Genomic DNA, 24,119 nt, shown 5'->3' on the forward strand with positions numbered 1-24,119 from the left:
ACCCTGTGCCTCGTTTCTCACAGAGACATTTTTCTTGCTGGAACAAAAAGAAAAAAAAAAATTTTTTTTTTTTGAGGGATGAGTTAACTCATTAATCCAACAATTACTGAGTTCTTTTGAGCCCTGGTGGGCTAGTGGTTAAGAGCTCAGCTGCTGACCTAAAGGTCAGTAGTTTGAATCCACCAGTTGCTCCTTAAAAACCCATGGGGCAATTCTACTCTGTCCTGTAGGGCTGCTAGGAGTCAGTATCAGGTTTGGTTTCTCTATGCCAGGCATTGTATTAAGTGCTAGGGATACACCAGTGAACAAGACAAGGTTTTTTGCCCTTGTGGAACAAACAGTAGTGGGGGGAGACAGATAAAATATTCAAGGAAAAAATCAAAATAATTTCAGAGTGATATGTGCCAGATCTCCCTTCTGAGGTAGGAGCCTCTTCCCTGCGTCTCAAGCCTTCCGTCAGCACCAGGCTCTGATGGCACTTTGCATGAGCGTATCAGATACTTTTCAAATATTATCTCTATTAATCACTGCAGCCCCTTGAGACAGAAATTTGTGCCCCCATTTTGCATAAGCTCAGCATCCAGGCACTCCGAGTTTGCCACCTGCACCACAGTTAACTCCTGACTGCCTGCAGCTGCACTTCTCATGCCTGGAAACCAGCAACTGCAATGATCATTGTTATCTGGGGTCATTGCCTGCCAAAAGGCTGGCTGGGAAGATTAGCTTTCCTCCACCTTCGCTGCAGCAGGAGAGCTGCTTCTACCTGTCAGTAGCTCCTCTGTCACCACAGCACCCAGGTGCCAGGCTCAGATGACTGTCTGCCTTCCCTTCTCTCCCTCCTTTTGCTTTCTGTAGGAGACAGTCCTCAGGGAAGGTGGTTTTCTTTCCTCACCTGGGCTTCTCGATAATTACTAGAAGAGAATTACTGTTGGCACAAGTCTAGTCGCCTTGTACATCACAGGGTTTACAGGGGCACTTTTGACCTCTCTCCCAGTGGCTTACTCTCAGCCTAAAAAGGAAGCTAGAGAATAATTGTTTGTTTAATGAAAAGATTCTTAACCTAACAAAAGGATTCACTGCAGGCCTCTTTTCAACCAGACCCTCTGATCTGCTGGTTCCCAAGGTTCTTGACAAAGTTTTAACTGGTCTTTGGCAAAATCAGGAAAATTCATGGCACTGAAGTGAGTTTTTCATAAAATGCAGTTCACTATATTAGATTTAAAAGATGTATACAATTTAAAACAATGTTTTTCAAACTGTGGGAAGCAACCTGTGAGTTGGGACCAGCATTCTTTTTTTTTTTTTTTAAGAAATAGAATAGAAAATATCAGAGTACATCACACATAGAAAGAATAAATATTTTATTAAAATTTTGCTCCTGTTTTATATGTGTGTGTGTTCAGACTTGATGTAAAATGTATTTATACTTTGATTTAAGGTCAAAAAAAGTTTGAAAAACACTGCTTTTAATTTGTCCTATATTCTAGGCCTATGTCCTTCCAATTTTGGGGATATTAAGGTATTCTTTCTTTTTGAAATATATTTTTTGAAAAAATGTTTTTTAAGTCCCTACTTGTCAAAATAAAACATAAATGGCCCTATATCATTTCCCTATTCCCCCAATTTTTTTTGTTTGTTAGTTTTAATTTCTACTGGTTTCTGCAATCCAAAAGTATAGAAGTCTTTGCTGTAGTGGATTTAAACATGATTTGCCTTATTCACAATGTACAGTGGTTTTGGAAGACAACTTGCCATGAATAAAGAGCCATAAAAATATTCATCAGGTTTGATGTATTAATTCTCTTTATAAGAATCTATCCTTGGGAAAGATTCTAACTGTGGAAAAATTTATAAGTGTATTGAACCTTCATGCATATAATAAAGAAAAATTAAAAACAACCTAAATGTTCAGCAGTAGGAGACTGGTTAAGTACCAATAGGTATCCATCCACTTAAACAACCATTTAAAGTGATAGTCACACACACACAAAATAAATAAATAGTCACAATAACATGAGAATATGTCTTTATAATATTAAAATTTTAAGTAGAATAAGAATAGTTAACCACTTATATAGTAATACCAAGTGGTAGGCGATATTCTAAGTGTTTTTCCTATATTAACTCTTTTAGTCCTTACAATGATCCTATGAAGTAAGTCCGTTTATTATCCCCATTTTACAGATGAGAAAACTGAGGCACAGAGAAGTTAAGTAACTTTCCCGAGATCACATAGCTAGTGACAGAGTTGAGACTCAAAAATTTAAAAATTTATATATAGTAATATATCTACCAGGAAATACCCCAAAATGCTTAAAAAGGTAGGGGGTGGAATTATATTAAAAATATTTTTAAAATGAGATTATAAATATACATAGACAACGTCATAGGAAATCTAGTCTTTAATACAACTTGGAGTGGAAATGCTACCCTATATGAGAATCCTAAAGTCATGGAACATTAGAGCTGAGCGACCTTTTTATAGATGATCAACTACGGTCCGCAGAAAAAGACTTACCCAGATCCTACAGTGGCTTAATGACAGCTGAGGCTAGAATCCAGTTCTCTCTTTTGTTTTTGCCCGTCTCATTTTTCTAGAGATCAGCTAGGGGCTCTCCTTGGCTGTGTTTATATAGACCAGATATGGGTGTAGGATGTAGGTAGCTTTCACATCTGTTCACACTCCTGACCTTTACCCAGAGCTTCTGATTCTGTATAGGAATCCTCAGCCCCTCCCTGCACTGAGCCTCAGATTTTGGCTTGGAGGAGGGTACCTCCCAGATGGAACTCTCCTCCCTGATCTAACCTTGGCCTCCAACGGGAAGAAAATGCAGTGAGGGTGTAATCTTCCCTTCTCAACCCCTTTTCCCAAGTTGCCTCAGTTACTACAAAGATTTCTCCATTACAGGGCTCTGTGGATTGCCCCACTCTGGAGTTTGAGTATGGAGATTCCGACGGGCATGCAGCAGAGTTGTCAGGTATGAGGTAGATAGCCAGGTCTGTAGAGAGCGGGTGAAGGGCCAGGAGGAGAGGGACCTTCCCTCACAGTTTGTCTGTTCCCAGCGAGGGGCTATTGAACAAGTGTGTCCTCCACATTCGCTCTTCTCTCTGCCCTCCACTGGTAAATATCCCTTTGTTTGCTTTCACATTTCTTTCTGTGAATTCTTTCCTTCTGCACTGTCCTTTTTTTTTTTTGTTTTTTCCTGCTCATCTCACTCTTTATTCTCCTGTGGTGCACTCTCAAATCTGTTTTTTTTCTACCTCTTCTCTCTCCTCCTTTCTTTCCACTCCCCTCTTCCCTTCTGCATGTTCCTGTCTTTCTGTCACCTCCCCTGTCCGTGTCTCTCTCCTTTGTCTCTTCCACTTCCATCCTTCCCTCTCTCCTAACACCTGCCCCTTATTGAAATCTCAGCCATGGTGAAACAAAAACTCTATAGACAACGGGCCAGCTGAGTAGGGCTAGACATGTCCCTACACCCACCACAGTGGAGCTCTGCTTGGATATCTCTGAGCTAGGGTTAAGGGGTCCTGTCCTTCTTTCGTCACCGGGCTGCTTCTCAGTCGGGGTTTGTAGCTTGGGGTAGTTGTGATCCCCACACATTAATGGCCTCTGTGTTCCACGTTCTGTGAATGCCAGTTATTAATAAACAAGCTTTGGGTGGAGATGGTGTGAAAGTTAAATATTCTGTCACATGGAAAAGATACTTTGAGACATGCTTTTTCAGAGAAAGGAGACAAATTTTTAAAGAAGTACTTGTGAATAAGCATAGGGAATAAATTTTGTGGTGAATGACAGAGAAATAAAGAGCTAAGTTTTTAGTAACAAAGGATTAGAATCCAGAATATGAATACATATATGTATAGGGAGAAGAGAGACAAACAACCCAATAGAAAAGTGGGCAAACAATATGAATAGGAATTCATAGAAGAAAAAAACCAAATGATCAATAAATACATGAAAAGATGTTCAGTGTCACTCATAGAGGGGGAAAAGCAAATTAAAATAATGAGATACTATTCCACAATCATCAGATTGCAAAACTTAAAAGCCTGGGGCTGGTGAGCATGCAGAGAAATGAGTACTTTATACACTGCTGGGAGTGGAAAGCAGAGTATAAAACTGGAGAGCAATTTGGTGCTACCTAGTAAAGTTGAAGACCCACGTATATAAGGACCCAGCAATTCTACTCCTTGGTGTATACCCTGAAGAAACTTACTCTTTGGCACAAGAAAACATACACAAGGATGTTTACTGCTGCCTTATTTATAATTGTGAAAAATTGAAAACAACCTATAAAGCACCCGTCAGTAGGGAGATGGATAAACTGTAGGATATCAACATGGTAGGCTATGTAGCCATTAAAATATTTGATCTATATCAACATGCTTCAATATTGATAAATCTGGAAGATATAATGTTGAAGGGGAAAGAAGCAAGTGGCAAAAGAATGTACACAGTATGATACTGCTTGGATAAAACTTTCACAACACAGAACAATATCATATGTTGTTTACGGGCACATGCATATGTAGTGAAAGTATAAAAATAGGTACGTGAAGAATACACACCCACTTCATTATAGCAGTTACCGCTAAAGAAGGGAATAAGATAGACTAGGGAGGAGGAGGCGGAAGGGACTTCAGATGTGTAAAGATCTGAAGCAAATGTGACAAATGTTAACATTTGTTTAATCTGCGTAGAGGATACTGAGGTGTCTTAAATGTATTCTGTGCTTATCTGTGTATGAAATTTCATAACTTAAAATCAAATAAAAAGCAAAAACATGGTTCAGTGCCTACAAGCCTTGCTCACTCTTCTTCCTGGGCTCATGGTAATTACACTCTCCACTAATGACTGAGGATTTTAAGATTCAAAGATGAGCTTTGCCTCTGGTCGCTCCAGGGGCCTCTAGAGCTCAGGACTCCAAAGCCCTGTCTCCCAGAAGAGGCACAGCTCAGCCGATAGACAGCTGACTGGTTGGTAGGTGAATCTCTTGCTTTGTGAATTACCTGGGACCTTGTTACCTTTCCAGCTGGGGCCCCTGTTGTGGAGCAGAGATCTCGAGGAATTCTATCACCTACTGGCCTCTCAACTTCAATTCTTCATCCTCTGTAAGATGAGGGTGCTAATGTAATGTTCTGGAATGTGTGCGTGTGTAGGGAGGGGCATTTTTGTTTCTCATAGGCTTCCTGCATTTTGTATAGAGAGGCTGCTTCCAGTGAAGTTACATTTTCCTGGGCACAAGCAGCCCTTAGCTACTGTCTACATGGCCTGATGCTGCCTCTGCCTGGGTGGCCGTGGGCGGGAATAGAAACTTCTATACCCTTCAGGGAAACCCAGCAGGGAGAGAGTGAACTGGCTCCATCCTTGAAGAGCCATGTAGCACAGACTCACCAGGCCCCACCCTGGCTCCCTGAGCAGCGCAGGTTGTTGCCTCTGTGTTTCAGGACTTATGTTGCCCTCTTCCCTAGGCAGAAGGATCCCAGCCTGGGTGGGCAAAGCAGAAGGGGTTATGGCCCTGAGAGACAGGAGTGATGGCATTCAGCCCTCTGTGCTCCAACCCTTCTCCTGGCCCTCAGCAAATGTTGAAGGCTGCCTTCTCTGCTGCAGCAGCCAGCTGGCAGGAGGAGGACAGGTTTGATGGCTTAATCACCCGGGACACACGTGGCTATTTTTAATGGCTCTGAAAGGGAGGAAGCTGGCTCTGGACTGAATTGGACACAGGAATGTGTTGGAAGCTTCAGCTCTTCCCTGCCACCCTCTCCACCCCAGGCCACTGCTGTAAGGGTCTGCTGAAGGTTTGTGACTCTGTCCTGTCTTTCCTGCACAGAACTGTACAGCTACACTGAGAACCTGGAGTTCACCATCAACCGGAGGTGCTTTGAAGAAGACGTCAAGACTCAAGGTGATCCCAGAACCTTATTCACAGAGACCTGCTTTCTCCCTTCATGATGTCTGAGCCTGACCTAGTAAAATGCTGAAACAAAGTGTGATCCTTCCTCATCACCTCCATAACCACATACCCTCCCCTTCTTGCCCGTAGGGTACAGGGTTTTCTATATCTCAGGTGAACAGGCCATGGGGTAGAAGCCTGAGCTGGGCCCCCTTCCCTGGTACAAAGGACAAGAAGCAGAGGGATGGTACGATGGGGCTGGCTGGAATTGCCTGGTAGGACCATACCTAGCCTTGTTCTTGACCTGAATGTTCAGTCCCTGCCCCCAGCTGTGCCCCACTCCCAACAGCATCAAACAGCAATTTCATGTGCCCACACTGTGACCTTCTCTGACCTCCAGTGGCATTTCAGTTCACAATTCAACAAACGTGCAGTGAGCATGTATTCTGTGCCAGAGAGGCAAGGGTGAAGGTGAATTTGCAGCATCTTCAAACAGCTTAGAGTTTGGTAGGTGAGGGGAGATGTGTACATCACAAAACTAGCTGAGGCCAAGAGGAAAAAGCTAAGTGTCACCAGGAAGTAAAATGTCTTGTGAGACAGAGCTTCTTGCTGGGGCATTAGTGGGAAGGAAGTAGTTTTTGTATTGAGCCTGTAGGATGAATGAAATTGGGTATGTAGGGAGACAGGCTAAACCACATGAGGAAAGGCAGAGACACCACAGTATAGGCTGTGTGTAGAGGATGGAGTGCGTGCTGCAGGTGAGGCTACAGAAGTGGATGCAAGCCAGAACATTTTGGATTCTTTTCCCATGCCTCACTCTTGCTCAGTTAGGTAAGGAAGCCTTTGAAGAGAAAGATTTTTGGGGGGCTGAGATCAGAGGTGGGTGTGCTATCAGGAGCCTCCCTGGGAAGGGGGCAGCAGCTTACATTGAATGAGTCTGGCCTTCTGTCTCCAGTGCAGGGCAAGGAGTGGCTGGAGCTGGAAGAAGATGCCCAGAAGGCCTATGTAATGGGACTCCTGGATCGGCTGGAGGTGGTCAGTAGGGAGCAGCGGCTGAAGGTGTCCCGCGCTGTTCTCTACCTGGCCCAGGGTAAGTGACCACCCCTGCCAGCCTGAAGAGGGTGGAGGCTGGGGAGAGAAGTGGTGTTATCAGGACCGGGAAGACACAGGCCATGCTGGGAAGGCAACGTCCCCTGCCTGTCAAGGAGAGATCCTGTCATGTGCTTATGAGAAAGATGAGATGGTATGGGGTGTTGTTTTGGATCCCTTGGGATCTTCCTCTACCAGGCAGACCAGGCCTTCTTAGAGAGTTCTTTCTTTCCCCCATCCTGGACTGCGATCATATGTAGAGACCAGCAAGCGGGTCAGTGTGGCCAGAGCTGACATGCATCACTAGCTGAGCGTGGCGGCTTCTCATCAGCTGTGGCCTGGACCAGACACTGAGGGGAGGCAGGGGTGACAGAGACTCACACATGGGCCCTCTGCTTGTTTCTCACTGGTTAGAAGGTTCAAGCCAATGTAGTAGCAAGGAGTAGAGGCTATGAGTAGTTTGGAGATGGTCATAACTAAGTGAGATGAATTGGCTAAAGCCTCCCAGAAGTGACCTGTTAGCAAGGTGTCGGAAGGGGAAATAAGGTTGCCTAGCTGGTATAGAGAAAATAAGCCCCGAGATCTTAAGTATGTGGATTGTGGGCAGAACCAACTAGTTGGAAGCTAAAAAATTGGAAAAGAGAAAATTAATAAATGCAGAGGAAAGAGGGTGGACACTGTGTGAAGGGAAGATCCTGTAGCAAACAGGGCGGTGCCCACCATAGCCCTCGGGGCTTTTGCTCTGGTCAACTTCCAACTTCTAGTACCTTCATCTTTTACCCCGAGGGCTTTCTCTGAAGAACACATAGGGCAGCCGGGAGGTGCTGGGTGCGTAATGCTCTCCCCTACCCAGCAGCCTCAGCCAGTGCCTGGCAAGAGTTAGTGGATGACCAGCCCAACCGCCTCGTCCTCTTGGGTATGGGAACCCTAGTTGTGTGCTGTACATAGTTTCCCAGAGCTTCCCTTCTGGGTCTGAGCTCTTTGGACTGTCTCTTCCCTATATCACTTCCCCTTCTCACTTCCCCTCTTCTCTACTGATGGTTCCTGGCCTAAATCCTCTAAAAGCTACTTGCATTTGAATCTATCTCGGAATTTCCCTCTGAGGGAATCCAGACTTAAGACAGGCCATTGATGAATGCTTTAGACCTAACGCTGGAGACTGCCTCTCCTCTCCCCAGCCTCATTCCAGGAAGTTCTGGAGGGCCCTGTTCCCACTTTTGCTAGCCTAATTGTTGGGCAGGGTGCTGGAGGATAGTCTAAGATCACGGGGCAGGGTGGGAAGAACTGGGATGCCCCCCTCAACCCCTATGGCACTGTCTGGTCCTTTAGGTACTTTTGGGGAATGTGATTCAGAAGTCGATGTGCTACACTGGTCCAGGTACAACTGCTTCCTGCTCTATCAGATGGGGACCTTCTCAGCCTTTCTGGAGCTACTCCACATGGAAATCGAGTGAGCAGCGTTTGGGGCGGGCTGGCCTAGACAACCCCCTTCTTTGAGGGGGTCTCAGCTCCTGTGCTGCTTCCCTCTAGAGGCCCCTGTGAGGAGCTCGGTCTCCTCACACCTCAGCCCAGGGCTCACTGCCAGTCCTCTCCATCCAGCCATGGTCCCTGATATTCTGTCCTCCCTCCCTGAGCTTGAGCTCAGCAGCACTTCTGCTCTATTTATAGATTCAATCCTGGGACTTCTCCAGGGTGGGCTCCCTTTTTATCCATGCACCTTCTCAGCTCAGCCTAGCCCTGGAGTCCATGAAGGAAACTGTTCTCCTGAGAGCATTGTCCCAGTGGGACAGGGCCACTTCCTCGTGGTGGCCTTATCTGCCACCACCACTACAGTGGCCCCTTACTTTGTCTCTCATGCCTGTCACCAGGAGTTTTGAGTAGAGTGACACTTGTTCATTATGCATCCATTCTGTGTCCAGCTCAGCACTAGGCATGGTGGGATTACAGGAGGAGTGGACACCGCAAACGCCGTTCTTGCCTGTCTTCACCGCAGGTGTGGACTTGCTGAGGTGGCAGAAGGAATTATATGGGCTTCTCCACCTTAGACCAGTTTCTTTAGTGGCTGATAGCCAGGGAATGGCAGGTGCTCCTGCTTGTGTGTATGATAAGTGGGAGGACAAGAAGGGAAGAGGCCCTATGGGTGTTTTCTCTCCCTCCTCCCCATGGCAGCAACAGCCAGGCCTGCAGCAGCGCTCTCCGGAAGCCAGCCATCTCCATTGCTGATAGCACAGAGCTGCGGTGAGGGGGCTGCGCTTGGGATTGGATGGGGGGGTTAGCCTTTCCCCAAATCCCAGATTTAACCAGTCCACCAGGAAGTTGCCCTCTGGCTAATCTAACTGGGTTGGGCTTCCCCAGCGACCATCCCTGAGGGGAATGAGAAAGTTTCCCTCCCCTGACAACAGGCTGGGAGCTGCTTGGGAACCTCTTGTGACCCTCTGTAACCTCAGGGTGCTGCTGAGCGTCATGTACCTGATGGTGGAAAACATCCGCCTGGAGCGAGAGACAGACTCCTGTGGGTGGAGGACAGCCCGGGAGACCTTCCGCACTGAATTGAGTAAGAAGTGGTACTGGGGAAGGGTGAGAATGGGAGCTGATGGTCGAGGGGGAGCATAGCATTGCCTAGGAGACACAAACAACCCTTTTTCTTCCTTTTTGCTGCTGTTAGGACAGAGAAGCTGTGTGGCAGGCACGAGGGCCAGGCTTGATTGCCCCATGTTTGTGAGCTAGGACCGGTCATGTAACTTCTCTGTGCTTGGTTGCCTGGGGTATAAATGGGAATAGTTGTCCTTCTCCCATTCTATCACAAATCCCACATGAAAAACTGAGTTCAGTCACCTTGAAAACTGAGCTCTGTTCAAATGTAAGGTGGTGTTGTCATCTGACAGGGATAGACTATGAAGGCCTGTGGAATTTTAAAATATAATCATTGATGTGGGAAGGTGAGGTCTGAGCCACGAAATGCATTGAGTCTTCAGCTGGAAAGCAACATCTTTATGGCTGTTACTTCTAGTTTGGCATCCACCCCCAAGCATCACACCTGAGCTGTGGGGGATAAGCCGTTTTACCTCGACGGCCTCCCTTTGGGGCCTTGGGGCCTCCCTGTAGGGGCTCTTTAAGCCTCCTTCTCAGGACCAAGGACCCTGGAATTCTGGAGAGGTGAGTGCCTTCCTCAGAGTGCAGAGTCAGGTGTGGGAGCAGCAGTTCAGCTACCTCCTCAAGCTCTCCTCTGCTCTCTCTTCACCCCCAGGCTTCTCCGTGCACAATGAGGAACCTTTTGCCCTTCTACTCTTCTCCATGGTTACTAAATTCTGCAGCGGCCTGGCCCCGCACTTCCCCATAAAGAAGGTCCTGCTTCTGCTGTGGAAGGTGGTCATGGTGAGTAGCTGATCCTCAGCTCTGCCCTGTAGTCTGATTTTGGGAAGCTGAGTCTTGGCTGCAGAGTAGGGCAGCTGTTGGCTAGTAGAGGGGAAGTCAGGCTGCCCTAGAGAAAGTAGGTCCTGTGGCAGCAGGTGACCTGTTTGCACTGGATGGAGGGGTGATGCCGCTCTGTGATTTGGGGTGTCCTGGCACCTTCCCCTGATGGAGCTGACGTTTTGTAGGAAGAACCCTGGCTACATGTTAGGAGCTCTGAGCTCTGCTGATACTGAGGGACCTCAGACAACTCTGTGTCTCAGTTTCTCTAGCTGTAAAACGTGGGGGTTAGTGCCTGCCCCCCATCCAGATAAATACAGTATTTGTTTCTTAAAAAATGAAGTCCCTGTAATTGTGTGGTTACAGTTTTGTTACTAGTTCTTCATCCCTTGTCTCCGGCTTCCATACCCCAGGGCTGGCTGAACAGCACACCTCTGGCACAGGCCTCATAGGGAGAGCTGCTTCTTGGCCACAGAGGAAATTGAGTGACCTCTGGGGTTTATAGCATCTGCATGTGCTCCTTCAAAGGGGACATACGGTTTCTGGTTTTTCCAACGGGGATCTCAGGAGTCACTCTCCTAATTCCTGGTGATGTTTCCAGCGCTAGGTCAGTAGATGGTGCTTTATGCTGAGAGCTCCTCAGACTAGGATGGTAACCCTGGGTGCCCCTTCCTGTTTTATCCTGGCCTTATTAAGGAGGGGGCCCGAGGAGACTGGAGGTTGTGGCTCTTTCACTCTCTCTCCGTCCCTGTCTCCCTGACCTTGCCCTGTCTGACTTCCTCCCTTCCTCTCTCCACTCTGTCCCTGTCCTGTTTGCCCCACAGTTTACTCTTGGTGGGTTTGAGCATCTGCAGGCTCTCAAAGTACAGAAGCGGGCAGAACTGGGCCTGCCTCCCCTGGCTGAGGACAGCATCCAGGTGGTGAAGAGCATGCGTGCTGCCTCCCCGCCCTCCTACACACTCGACCTTGGCGAGTCTCAGCTGGCGCCACCACCCTCCAAGCTGCGAGGCCGCCGTGGCTCTCGAAGGGTATGGACGAAAGCAGACAGTAGTGGTGTGGCACGAGCTGGCCAAAAATCAAGATTCTAAACTACTCTGAGTGTAGTGGGAAAAGGCAGTAAATGACCAGGCCCCCCTGCCCTGGGTCAGCACTGTGACCAACCTGCAACCTTGGAGTCTCTGCATTGGCCTCTGTCCCTCATACCTGATAGCAGGCTCGTAGGGTCGCTCTGAGTCAGAACCAACTCGACGGCACCTGACAACAACAGGCTGTCATGAGGTGACATTGTATGTCACATCGTAGATCCGTGTCTTTCTACTTGGGCTACAGGGTCATCAGCCTGGGCCTCAGTTCTAAGCTCGGATTTCCCTAGCAACCTGAACAACAGCTAGGGTGTATGCAAGGGATAGAGACCCAGAGCACCTGAACGGGGCCCCCAGCTAATCCTGTGAGGCTACTTTACCTTTTTCTTGGCAGCAGGAAGGTTTGCTCTAAGCCAGCCATGCCCTTTGTCTGGCCCTGGGACCAAAGGCTTACATTTGCCAGATGGCTGATTAGAGTCCAAGGTGTGATCTGCAGCCTTGGAAAGGTCAGAAAGACAAGTCTCACTGAGACCTAACCATCTTCCATGAACTCACCTGCCTGACCTACCTGAGTTCACCAACTACAGGTGGCAGGGCCAGACAGTCACTCTCAGGAATCCAGTCCACATTATCCATCTGCAGTGTGACTTCTTTTTTAACCTTTATTTTTTTTCTATAAAGTAATGCTTACTCATTGTAGAAAATTTGGAACAAATATAAAAATGTGAAGAAGAGGGAGAAAAAAAAATCACCCACAGTCTTAACAACCAGAGGCAGTCACTGTTAACTTTTTGGCCTATTTCTGTCCAATCTTTTTTTTGGTTTCTGCTACAAGATTTAAAATTCCAAACCCACTTCCCTCTGCCTAGCAGCAAGCTTCTGTCCTTGTCTTCCTCAGTCAGCCAGCTGGTGTATGCTCACAGAAAGCAAACTAATTGAATGTTCACCTAAGCAGAGCATAATTAGCTAAGTGCTGGCAAAAAAACGCATTCATGCTTTCTGAAAGCTAAATAGCTGTGACTTTGGCATTATCTACCCTCTCTTCCCTGGACATTGGTGTGGTTGTCTGAGGGCTGCTTGTCCTGGGATTGGGCCTGGTGGGGGCAGTAGGGTTGAGGTGGGGAATGAGATGTTCTCACAAGAGCTGGGTTCTTGCTCCATGTTCCCTGAAGCCTATGGGTGGGGGTAGCCTCAGGCTGTGGCCCAAGGTGAGATCTCTGAATACCTCCCCTCCCGCAGCAACTCCTCACTAAGCAGGACAGCCTGGACATCTACAATGAAAGAGATCTCTTCAAAACTGAGGAACCAGCTGCAGAGGAGGAAGAGGAGTGTGCTGGTGATGGAGAACGAGCCTTGGATGGAGAGTTAGACCTGTTAGAGCAGGACCCTCTGGTACCACCACCACCCTCCCAGGCATCCCTCTCTGCTGAGCGGGTGGCCTTTCCCAAGGGCCTACCCTGGGCCCCAAAAGTCAGGTAGGTTTGATAGCACTAGGGACCACTGGTGGCATAGTAGTTAAGCGTTTGGCTACTAACCAGAAGGTTGTGGTTCGAATCCACCAGCCACTCCTTGGAAACCCTATGGGGCAGTTCTGCTCTGTCCTTTATGGTCGCTATGAGTTGGAATTGACTTGACAGCAATAGGGGGTTTAGGAATCCTGAGCTTTGGGGTTTCAATCACCGAAGGCCCATGGCGGATCTTCCATGTGTTTCAAGCTCCACAAGCTGGGCTAGGAGTCAGAACTCCTGGGTTTGAAGTTCTTTTGTTGGCTGTTATCTTCCCCCACTGCTCCAATACTCTTGATGGATGGGTTACATTGCTGTTGAGTCGATTCTGACTCATAGTGACCCTATAGGACAGAGTAGAACTGCCCCAAAGGGTTTCCAAGGAGCAGCTGGTGGATTCGAATGCCAACCTTTTGGTTAGTAGCCTGAGCTCTTAACTAGTGAGCCGCCAGAAAGGTTCTCTCTCTCTCAAAGTTTGCTTTTCTTCCCTTCTCTGGTATTGGTCTCCACTGTTCTCTCAGACAGAAGGACATTGAGCACTTCCTGGAGATGAGCAGGAACAAGTTCATCGGATTCACTCTGGGGCAGTAAGTGACTAGGTGGTCAGAACTGTCCACAAGTGGCTCCTAGAGGGCCAGCAGAGTGGGTGACTTGGAATGGAAGGTGCTGCCTGGTAGTCATGATGCAGCCAAGAGCCACAGGCCATAGGAACTCCCTGTGACCCATTGTGGGTTCTTTCCATGGGACTTTCTCCTTGGGTTCCTTCCACTTTCCTAGATGAACTTGTGCGTTCTTGACCAGCTCTAGGAACTTGAACCTTCTGGGCCTCAGTTTCCTCAGGAGGGTATTGGATTACATGGTCCCCAGAACCCCTTCCTGCTCTAATGGTCTAAAATTCTGTAAAGAAGAGAGATACATGGTCAGAACAGATCCAGTCGTCCCCTTTTCCCCACCCTCAAGATTCCTTCCCACTGGCCTCTACAAAACCCGAGAAGGCATCTTGTTACTGGGGTTTCACTGTCAAAAGTACCGTTGGGCTATGTTACCCTTTAAGAGAAACCTAGCACTCCTAGACCAAGTAAGTCCCCAGGAAACTATCTACATCTCCTAATTTCCAGGGACATGCCTGTGTACCATTGTTCTTTTTGTATCCTGAAGCAGTGATGGGGGCCCAGAACTTGCAGAGGAGGGTCAGGGTACCAGAGGATAGATGCTGAAAATGGCATGATCTGTGTGACTCTGGGGGATGTTGGCAGTTCTCTATACTTCAGGGGCTTATGAACACCTGTGTCCCCCTCCTCCTTCTGGCCTTTCACAGGGACACAGACACCTTGGTTGGATTACCCAGGCCCATCCATGAGAGTGTGAAGACCCTAAAGCAGGTGACCAGGGTGGGCTCTCAGTCTTCAGGGATAGGGAGCCGTCAATGCAAGTAGGATTACCAAGGCCCTGGGTACTGCACGGGCTCTTCCACCAGACATATTCTGTCCTCTCTGCGTTCCCCCGCAGGCCTTTTGACCAAAGAGAAAAAACAGTCTCTCCCTACTTACCCAGTTTCCTATATTCAGATAGATGAAAACGTTCTTCTTCCTCTCATTCCTTTTCTGTCCTCCTACTGTCTCTCTCTTCCCACTCCTCGCTTCCTTCTCTCCTTAAAGGCTCAGGAATGAGAAGGGCCTACTCTACATCCGTGTGTGCAGGTACAAAGTAAGAGGAGGGATCTCTTGCCGAGACCTTGAATCCTTTCCCCATAATTCTGACACCATACCCATATAAATGCGCATGTGCATACACACGTGTGTGCACACACAGCAAAACCCTCGGAGCAGTGTCCCAGGGGCAAGGACCTGCCCTCGCCTTCCCCTTGCACAAATGCTTAGGTATTTGCTGCTCTTCAACAAATATGGAAACATGGAATAAACATTTACTGTGTATGAAGCACTTTTCTTGAAGCTAATGATGCAGGGATGAATAAGACACCTGCTTTCAAAGAGCTTGTGGTCTGTTTGGGGTGACAGACCTATGACCAGGACATTTCCGTGTCATTGGGGAAGTTAGGAAAAGGCTTGTACACATGTGATTGAGGCAGATCCCTTGGTGCCCTCAGCTTTGTGTTGATGTCTTCTTGTCTTCCCCAGCACAAGTATATCTCCATCGCAGATGTCCAGATCAAGAATGAGGAGGAGCTGGAAAAGTGCCCTATGTCTTTGGTAAGCTGAGAGGGTCCTGCACAGGAGGAGGCAAAAGAAAAGCTGTCTGCAGTGGCTGCCACAGAGCATGTATGCATGCATTCGTTCAGTTATGGGCTCTTACCATGTACCAGACAAGACGAGGTCCCTACCTTCACATACATTAAAGTTAAGGAAGCCAGATAATAAACAAATAATTCAGTAAACAAGACTATCAGAAGATTAGATGATACATACAATGGGGAAAATCCAAACAGGATGGCATGATAGAGGCATCAGCAGACTAGATTGAGCAGTCAGAGTAGACCTCTGAAAATGTGACATTTAAACCAAAATCTGAGGTACAAGAAGAAGCCAGCCACAGGAACGTTGGAGGAAAGAGCAGTCCAAGCAGAGGGGGGACCAGCCTTAACCAGGTGAGAGCAAGTTCAGTGTTACAGGTCAGGAAAGAAGGCCAGTGTGGCCGGAACACAGGGCACAGGACGGGGTCAGAGGTGGCCTGGGGCCAATTTACGTAGGACTGCATAAACAAAATCCAGGAGCTTGCAGTTGATTCACAGGGCAAAGGGAAGCCTTTGGAGGATTTTAAGTGATTTTAAGTGACATTACCTGGTTTATGTTTTTAAAAACTGCTGGCTGCAGTGTGAAGTTGGACCAAGAAAGAGTGGACACCTGGAGATCAGTTAGGAATAAGCAGCTATGAAAATAGTTCAGGTGAGCGATGACAGTGACGTGGAACAGGATAGTCATTGTGGAGAAAGAGAAAAGTGGATGAATTTGGGATATATTTTGGAGGTATAGCTGACAAGACTTGCAGTTTGACTGGATGTTGATAGAGGGTCAGAGAGAGGAATCGCGAGTAAGTAACATTTACCAAGATGGGGAAGAATATCAAGATTTCTGTTCTGGTCATGCTAAGCTTTAGATGGAGCCTGGGTAGCTCAGATGGGTAAGCACTTGCTAACTGAAAGTTTGGCAGTTGTAAAAATGGCATGGGGGCGGAGTCTGACCTCCTCTCCAGGAAGGAGAAATCAAGATCAACAGCCCAAGGCTGATTCCTATGTGACGGAGATCAGACATGCCTCCTCTCTCCACCATCTTTACCACTTCTGATGCCAACCATCCCTCCCACGGCACTTATTAGAGAAGTAACAGGTTACAGTTCAGGCTCAAGAACACTCAGGATACAATTCTTCCATCAGGACAGCCTCTTTTCAGCTGTGCTCACAGGCACACCTCTCTTTGGCCCTAGGCCTCTGGCCTGCTCAGGCAAGTGTTACGAAAAGCTCCTTTAACCCCTGCCAATAGGTCCCCAGAGGCACCCAGGCTTTCTTGCTCCCTGGGCTGGGAAACCCTGCACTCCATCTCCTGCTGGTCTCCCTGCCACTGCTTCTCACTGTCTTCAGGGCCACAGCCTGCTCTCTCTCTCAGTCTCCTGACTCCAGGAACCTCCCAGCGCAGGTATCCCACATCCAAAAGATGCACTCTCTGCTCCTGGCTGTTCTTTGGTGGTAGTGGGATCCTCTCTCTCGTGCTTCTGGGGTGGCTCATTTCAAGCCCAGCGGGTTGGCAAAACTGACCAATCCCTTCAGTGGGCCACAATTACCCTATCACACAGTCTCACCCAGTCACTTGATTACAAGTGATTACAGGTTACAAGACTATGGCTAGAAAGGCCACACAAAAGTGATCCATCGCACTGCAGTGGTTCAAACCTACCCAGAGGCACCTTGGAAGACAGGCCTGAGTGATCTGCTTCAGAAAAGTCACAGCCTTGAAAACCCTATGGAGTGCAGTTCTATTCTGCACACATGGGGTTGCCATGAGTCAGAATCAACTCAACAGCAGCTAACAAGAACAAGTTTTAGATGCCCATAAGCCATCCGTGTGGAGATGACAAGCAATTAGATGCGTGAGTTTATAGAGTTCTAGGGAGAGGGCCGTCTAGAGGAATAAATCTGGGAGTCAACGACTTACGCACAGTGTGAAGAGCCATATAACTGGCTAGGATCACTGAAGGAGGGAGGAGAAATACAGAAGAGGTGAGACCCAGCACAAAGCCCTGGGACCACCAATACGTAGAGGGTGGAATGAGGCATAAAAGGGTAAGAAAAAGCACCCAGTGAGGCAGGAGGCAGCCCAGGAGATGGTGCTGTCATGAAAGCGAAGAAAAGAAAGTGTTTTGAGAAGGGAGTGACCAGCTGTGTCAAGTCCTGCTGATAGATGGGGCATTGGATTTGGCAACATGAAGAAGATGAATGGTGCCCTTGATAAGAGCGACCTTAAGTGAAGTGGTGGGCCTGGAAGCCTGGTTGGAGTATGTTGAGAAAAGAATGTAAAGAAAGGTAGAGTCAACACAGATGACACGTTTTGTGATGAAGAGGAGCTGGAAATGGATGGTAGCTGGAGGAGGAGGGTGGGGTCAAGGGAGGGTTCTTACATTTGCAGATATTAGAGTATGCGTATGTCCTAAAAGAGATGATCCAGGAGAGGAGATCATCACAGGACAAGGTACATGACCAAATGAAAGGGTCTGGGGCCGCAAGTACAGGGGGAGGGTTGGCCTTTGACAGAACACGGGAAGTTCATCTTTCCTATCAAGGAAGACAGACTCTGGATGATTTGGTGTCTGGTTGCCTCTGTTTTCTCCATGAAGTATGAAGCAAGGTCAGCAGCAGTGCTGAGGGATGGGGGCGGCAGGGAGTATAGGCGTGAGGAGAGGGAAGAGGGTGTGCACAGAGGTGGATTACCCAGTGAGCAAGGTAAGCACAGGCTTACTTGTGCTTACTTCCTAATCTGTAGTGAACAATTTCACATGGGTGTCACTGCATGGAATTGTTCACTACAGATTAGGAAGTAAGCACAAGTAAACCCATGCTTACCTTGCTCACCGGGTAATCCGTCCCTGTCAGGAATTATAAATTTGAAAAGAGGCTTTGATCCTATAGGAAGGTGCTGTCAGGTTGGGAGAGAGTCAGATGCCAGCCATACCTAGAAGCGGAATCTTTGATGGGGTGAAAAAAATGTGAAATTGTTCACTGTTCACTACAGATGATCTGGTAAGCAAAGTAAGCACCATACTTACCTTGCCTGTTGGATAATCCGCCCCTGGGTGTGAAGTAGGCATTTTGGAGAGTAGGAAGGCACACATGGCAGGATTGCCAGGCTCTGTTGGTGCCCACTTGAGACTTGTGTCCACTTAGCAGTAGCTGAGTTGTGCGTTGGATGGTGGGGCCTGGTTATTCTTCCTTGCCTCAGAGTCTCCTGACAGTGACCCTTGCCTGTAATAGAGGGACCTCGGGGGAGGAGGAACAGCATTGGCCAAGGATGACAGTGGCTAAAGTACCTGAGGCCCCTGCCTCCCTGCTCTGGTAGAAGGCTAAGCTGGGGTCATCAAAAGGACAAAGAGGGTTGTACCTGAGGGGCTGGTCAGAGAGGAGGAAGAGATGTTCTAGGGCTAAGGGGAGGGGAAGGGAGGAAAATAGTTTCCACCAAGACTCCCTGCTAATACTCCTTCCTTCCTGCCTCCCCAGGCCATAAGTTACCCAATTCGCTACTATCACTGTTTATTGAGCTGCCTGCCTCTCCTTCCTGGCTTACAGAGCATTCCAGAGCTCTCAGGTGGCCTCAGATTGACACCATGAGGTGTCTGTCCCAGCTGAAGTTGAGCTCTTGTGTATCCATGGTGGTCCTTCTGTATGTGTATCCAACAAAGCAGTGGTGTAAGCTGACTTCTGGGTGGGAGTTCTGACTCCTGATCCAGCATGGAAAGTTCTAGATTGATTCCAGATAATGAAAAAACCAGAATCATAGATTATGAGAGCTAGAAGAGACCTCAGAGATACTCCAGACCAGCCCACTAATCCTACTGAAGAGGAAACTAGGACTCAGAAAGGGAAGGTGACTTAGCCAAGGCCACACAGCGAGTTATTAACACAGCTTGGGTAGGAACCTAGATTTGACTCCCAGCTCAGGGCCCTTCTCATGCCACCCCTCACAACCAACAAAGTGTCGTAGCCTCTGGTCTACTGGAAAATAGCCTGGGCAAACTGTGTCTTCTGCCTTAGGGGGAAGAGGTGGTACCTGAGACCCCGTGTGAGATCCTCTACCAGGGCATGCTGTACAGCCTCCCCCAGTACATGGTAAGGAGCAGGCAGCTGAGACCCATTTCAGGCTGAGCTGTCTGTCACTGGCGTTTGTTTCCTGAAAGCTTTGACCCCTTAGACAAGGCATTCTCTGACACATTCGAGTTCCTGAGCTTTCCTCAGACTTCTCCGAAGGGCCTTTCTCCTGAGTTGTTCTTTGGGAGGGGTGGGGAATAAGGTGGGGTCCACACAGGGTCCATTGGTGGCCCTCCCCCTGGATAAATACCCTAGTCCCTCTGAGGTCTGCTGAGGTGTGTCATGTCCTAGGTAGCCTCAGGCTGGATGCGGTGAGAGGGTGCTGACGGGCAGGGTTAGAGAAAGAACAAAGGTAGAGAAGTTGGGCTGTGGAGACCTTGCTTATACCTCCACCTTATTTCTAGACACTACCCCTCACTCTGCTCCTTCTGTCTGCCCCCTTGGAAGAACCAGTCATGCAGCAGAACAGCCTGTGAGCTCCCTGCTGGCTCCCTCCGTAGCTCATGAGGCAGGCCTCTCAGGACTGGACTCCTCTTTGTCTTTCTGGAGGCTGGGGAGGCCTGGTCATTGAGAAGGGGTTGGAGACGGGCTTGGAAGCACTTTTCATGGGGCTGTTGGAGTGTGGAAGGGTAAACTTGCTTAGTGGGAGGGACAGGGGTAGATCTCCTCATTTTCTACTTTCCAGATTGCCCTTCTTAAGATTCTGCTGGCTGCAGCCCCCACCTCCAAGGCGAAGACAGACTCGATCAACATCCTGGCAGATGTCCTGCCCGAGGAGATGCCGTGAGTGCTTCAGCTGCTGCTGAGTGCTAGCCGTCCTATCTACAGGGTCTCTCTAGTCCCCACCTTGTTAAAACTTATTAGGAATTGTCTCCAAAGAGATCCCTTCCCTGCCGTAGCCCCTTTCCACTGCAGGGCTCTCGGCTGTGCTCTTTATAGCTGGGGGTCTGGAGGGTGACCTCAGTGCTAGTGACTGGCTGTCCAGGTGTGGGAGTGGACAGGGCCAAGGTACAAGCTTACCAAAGGAGAGAGACAAACAGAAATGAGAGGAGCCTTTCTCCAGATAGGGGGTCCCTGAGTGGCGCAAATGGTTAAGTGCTCGACTACTAACTGAAAGGTTGGCAGTTTGGATTCACCCAGAGGTGCCTCGGGAAGAAAGCCCTGACAGTCTACTTCTGAGAGGTCATAGCCAGTGAAAACCCTGTGGAGCACTTCTACTCTGAAACACATGGGGTTGCCATGAGTCAGAATTGATTCGCTGGCAACTGGTTGATACTGATTCTCCAGATAGGCTCGTTCGTAGGAACTCTGGAGGTTTCCCTGGCACAGAAGTTAAGATTTTCCAAGTTCCTGGCTCTCTTGCACATGTTGCATCTGACCCAAATGCTTGGGTCCTGGTAGGTCTCCCTCAAAGGCCACCCTCTGTTCTGACCCTCCTCTTTCCCCACTACAGCGTCACTGTTCTCCAGAGCATGAAGCTGGGCATCGATGTGAACAGGCACAAAGAGATCATCGTAAAGAGTATATCTGCCCTGCTCCTGCTTCTCCTCAAGCACTTCAAACTGAACCACATCTACCAGGTGAGCATCTAGGCACGCCTCTCCATGGGTCCCAGGTATGCAGCAGGCCCTGTCTCCCAAAGGCAGGACGCGGGCCTTGCGGTCAAGTTGAGCATCTTCCTGTCTTTTCTTTGCTCTCACTCAGGGAATCCAGCTATCTGTTAAAGAGCTGAGGGTGGGGTGTGGAATGGGATGTGGGGTAACTGTCTGGGAAGGTGCAGATGTCTGTGGCCTTTGTACATTTTCCCAGGGTTGTGGGGAGGAGGGCAGCAGTAGGAATCCCTAGCTTCTTGGGAATATGCCCAGCCAGCTTTGAAGTGATGGAAGACAAGATTCAAACATTCCGCCAAAAAGGGGGGACAGGTATTTTGAGCCCTATCTGTGTGTGAAGTGCTTTTCTAGACATTGGAGAGAGAACTCTGAATAAGACACAGTTCTGGCTCTTAAAGGCCTTGAAATCTTGTAAAGAATACGGATATATACGTAGCCAATCACAGAGTGAGAAGTGCTCTGCTACAGATAAGCATTAGGTGCCATGGAAACACCTGATCCAGCCTACAGTAGAGAAAAGGTGCCGTCTAACCTGAGTCCTTAAGAAAGATGTTAGCCAGGGTGTGGGAGCTGGTAGGGAAGGGGGACAGGAGCATTTCAAGCAGAAAAGAAGCTAAAGTGTAAGAGCACAGAGGAGAGAGAACATAGTACCTTGGGAAGCTGTAATTACATGTTGGCATTTTGCCCAGGGCTAGGGGAGGTGGGGTTGGCTTGGTGATGCGCAAGGCTGGAGGGGGCAACAGGGAGGACCACACTGCAGACAACCGCTCACGATTATTGAGTCTGTATAGTGTGCCAGGCACTCTGTTCCGCTTGTGTGGGGTCTCATTTCATTCTCAAACCTGATGAGGCAGGTCTTATATTATCCCAATTTTATAGATAAGAAACTGAGGCTAAGAAATGTTAGGTAGTCTGCTCCCCCATGAAAGAGGAGTTTGGATTTGGTCCTGTGGGCATTGCTTACATACTGGGGAAAATGGGGCAGTGAGTGGATGCTTCTGCCTGTGGTGCAACCCAGTGCACAGAGGAAGGCTTCTCCTGCCTGCACAGGGACTCTGCCTGGTCACCACCATTTTCCTCCTAAGACGTCAGAATCAACCTTGCAGGTGGAAGAGTGGGTCTGCAGAGTGCAGGAGGCCTCTGCAGGGTCTGTGCCCGCGGCAGGTTCACTATATAGCCCAGATGTTTCTCACTTGAGTACATTCCAACACATCTTTGGGGTGTTAGGATATTCTGGGTGCTCCCCTCTCTTCTGCCAATGTTTGCTGAGCAGCAGCAGGGCTAGGAGTCAGGGTGAGCAGGAGATAGTGTTGGTGATGTGTGTTTCTGGCTGCCTTTCTTGGTGGGTAGTGTATGGACAGATAGCCAGATAGCTGGGGGCTCGATGGCCTGGCCAGTGTGTTGTCAGTGAATCCTGACAAGGTCACAGGCCCGTCTCAAACTGAAAACAGTTTTCAGTCTCTTGATAGTAGGTGTGTACTGGCTCCTCCATCTGGGGCTATTCGGCTTCCAGGGAGAAAATGTTGGGCAGAAGAGAGAAATAGCCATGGCACACCTGACTCCCCACCTGAGCCATACACCTAGGAGCAGAGAAATAGCCTGGCTTGCTGCCACAGCCACTTCTTGGTCAGGAAGAGCTAGGGAATTTAAAACACCACAGTTCTCTGCTTTTTCCACCCAGTTTCTGTACTGCCCCAGCATTCTAGGTGCTGGATCTGGAAACAAACTATGTCTGGGGCTCTTTGGTACATCATGAGTAAAATCCAGGGTGACACAGCTCTCATGGCTGCCTGTCCCATTAGGTCTTCCTGGACACATACCCCTTCTGGATTCAGGAGAGCACAGTGGCACCCACATGTTGGTATTTACCCGATCAAAGGCATCTCAAGCTTATTCTCAGTGCCATCTCTGTTGGCTGAAAGGCTCTTGTTCATTCTCTCATTCAGTAAATACTTGCTGATAATCTAGGTACTAGGGCTAATGCAGAGCCCTGATGGCACAGTGGTTAAGTGCTTGGCTGCAAATCTAAAGGCTGGCAGTTCAAATCTATTAGCCGTTTCTTGGAAACCCTATGGGGCAGTTCTACTCTGAGTTAGAATCAACTCGACGGTAACTGGTGGCACAGTAGTTAAGTGCTTGGCTGCTAATCTAAAGGTTGGTGGCTCGAACCCACCAACTGTACCATGGAGGTAAAATGTGGCAGTCTGCTTCCATAAAGATTATCACCTTGGAAACCCTATGGGGCAATTCTACTCTGTCCTATAGGATTGCTTTGAGTTGGAATTGACTCAATGGCAACGGGTTTGGTTTTGGTTTTAGGGAGAATGAGGTGAGCTAGACTTAAGCCAGAGCCCACATTCCAGTGGTCCACTTCATTGCTGTGTGCTGTCCCCATCCTGACTGAGTGACTGAGTGATGTCAGCAGTGGTTGGGAGTACACTGCACCTGTCCCTGCTAAATCAATCACAGCCAAAACATTGTGAGCCAGGGATTTGGTATGGAAGACAGCTCCCTTGGGTAGCCTTCCTTTCCTGTTGAGCTTAGGAGTGAATCTCACAGCAATTCTTGCTATTTATCATGAGTAGGATTTTGTCTTTGGCTTGTTTATGTTTTGGCATTTTGGTCAGGATCTTATAATGTACCCACATTTTTCGCAAATAATGCATGCGTGTAAATAATGCACCCAAACATGTAAAGTGTGGAATTTGGCATAGCGTGCTTACAAGAATAACGTGGGGGGATGTTGCCTGGTTGGCAAACATACAGATACAAGTTATTTGCTTAAAAATATGGTGCCCACACTGCCTGTTGTCCCCCTCCATGTAGAATGGGTTGGCTGAGATGTTTCTCCCCACTTCTCAGACAGGAAGACTGATAACACGAGTGTATAGTGGATATTCTTAGGAAACACCATAGATTTGTACTTGCCTGTTTTCATATATACCTTCCTCTTCTCCAAATAAGATTCAGCCCTTTCTGCTTTGATTTTTAATTCAGTTTGAATATGTATCACAACATTTGGTGTTTGCCAACTGCATCCCCTTGATTCTGAAGTTCTTCAATCAAAATATCTTGTCCTACATCACTGCCAAAAACAGGTAAGGACTCTGGGCAGGTTTGTTTTAAGGGGCTATTCTGGGTGGTTGAGAAAATTATACCCTCTCTGAGCCTTTTGGTTCTCCTGAGGTCCCCAGCCCCTCCTGTCTTAGAGCTACTAG

The 24,119-nt window shown here is 48.3% G+C and overlaps 1 protein-coding gene across 1 annotated transcript in view; it reads left to right on the forward strand.

Annotated features, from left to right (window-relative positions):
- STRIP2 (striatin interacting protein 2) overlaps window positions 1-24,119 on the forward strand; it is a 41,603-nt gene that overhangs the window by 1,929 nt on the left and 15,555 nt on the right. Inside the window, exons 2-17 of the mRNA XM_004382661.2 lie at window positions 2,909-2,978; window positions 5,832-5,906; window positions 6,850-6,984; window positions 8,313-8,433; window positions 9,153-9,221; window positions 9,431-9,537; window positions 10,231-10,358; window positions 11,219-11,422; window positions 12,716-12,951; window positions 13,503-13,568; window positions 14,300-14,363; window positions 15,120-15,191; window positions 19,238-19,312; window positions 19,977-20,074; window positions 20,745-20,871; window positions 23,899-23,999. Coding sequence (XP_004382718.1) covers window positions 2,909-2,978; window positions 5,832-5,906; window positions 6,850-6,984; window positions 8,313-8,433; window positions 9,153-9,221; window positions 9,431-9,537; window positions 10,231-10,358; window positions 11,219-11,422; window positions 12,716-12,951; window positions 13,503-13,568; window positions 14,300-14,363; window positions 15,120-15,191; window positions 19,238-19,312; window positions 19,977-20,074; window positions 20,745-20,871; window positions 23,899-23,999 — 1,748 coding nt within the window. The remainder of the gene's footprint in view (window positions 1-2,908; window positions 2,979-5,831; window positions 5,907-6,849; window positions 6,985-8,312; window positions 8,434-9,152; window positions 9,222-9,430; window positions 9,538-10,230; window positions 10,359-11,218; window positions 11,423-12,715; window positions 12,952-13,502; window positions 13,569-14,299; window positions 14,364-15,119; window positions 15,192-19,237; window positions 19,313-19,976; window positions 20,075-20,744; window positions 20,872-23,898; window positions 24,000-24,119) is intronic.

Source organism: Trichechus manatus, unplaced genomic scaffold, assembly GCF_000243295.1.
Source record: "Trichechus manatus latirostris isolate Lorelei unplaced genomic scaffold, TriManLat1.0 scaffold00097, whole genome shotgun sequence".
Classification (NCBI taxonomy): Eukaryota; Metazoa; Chordata; class Mammalia; order Sirenia; family Trichechidae; genus Trichechus; species Trichechus manatus.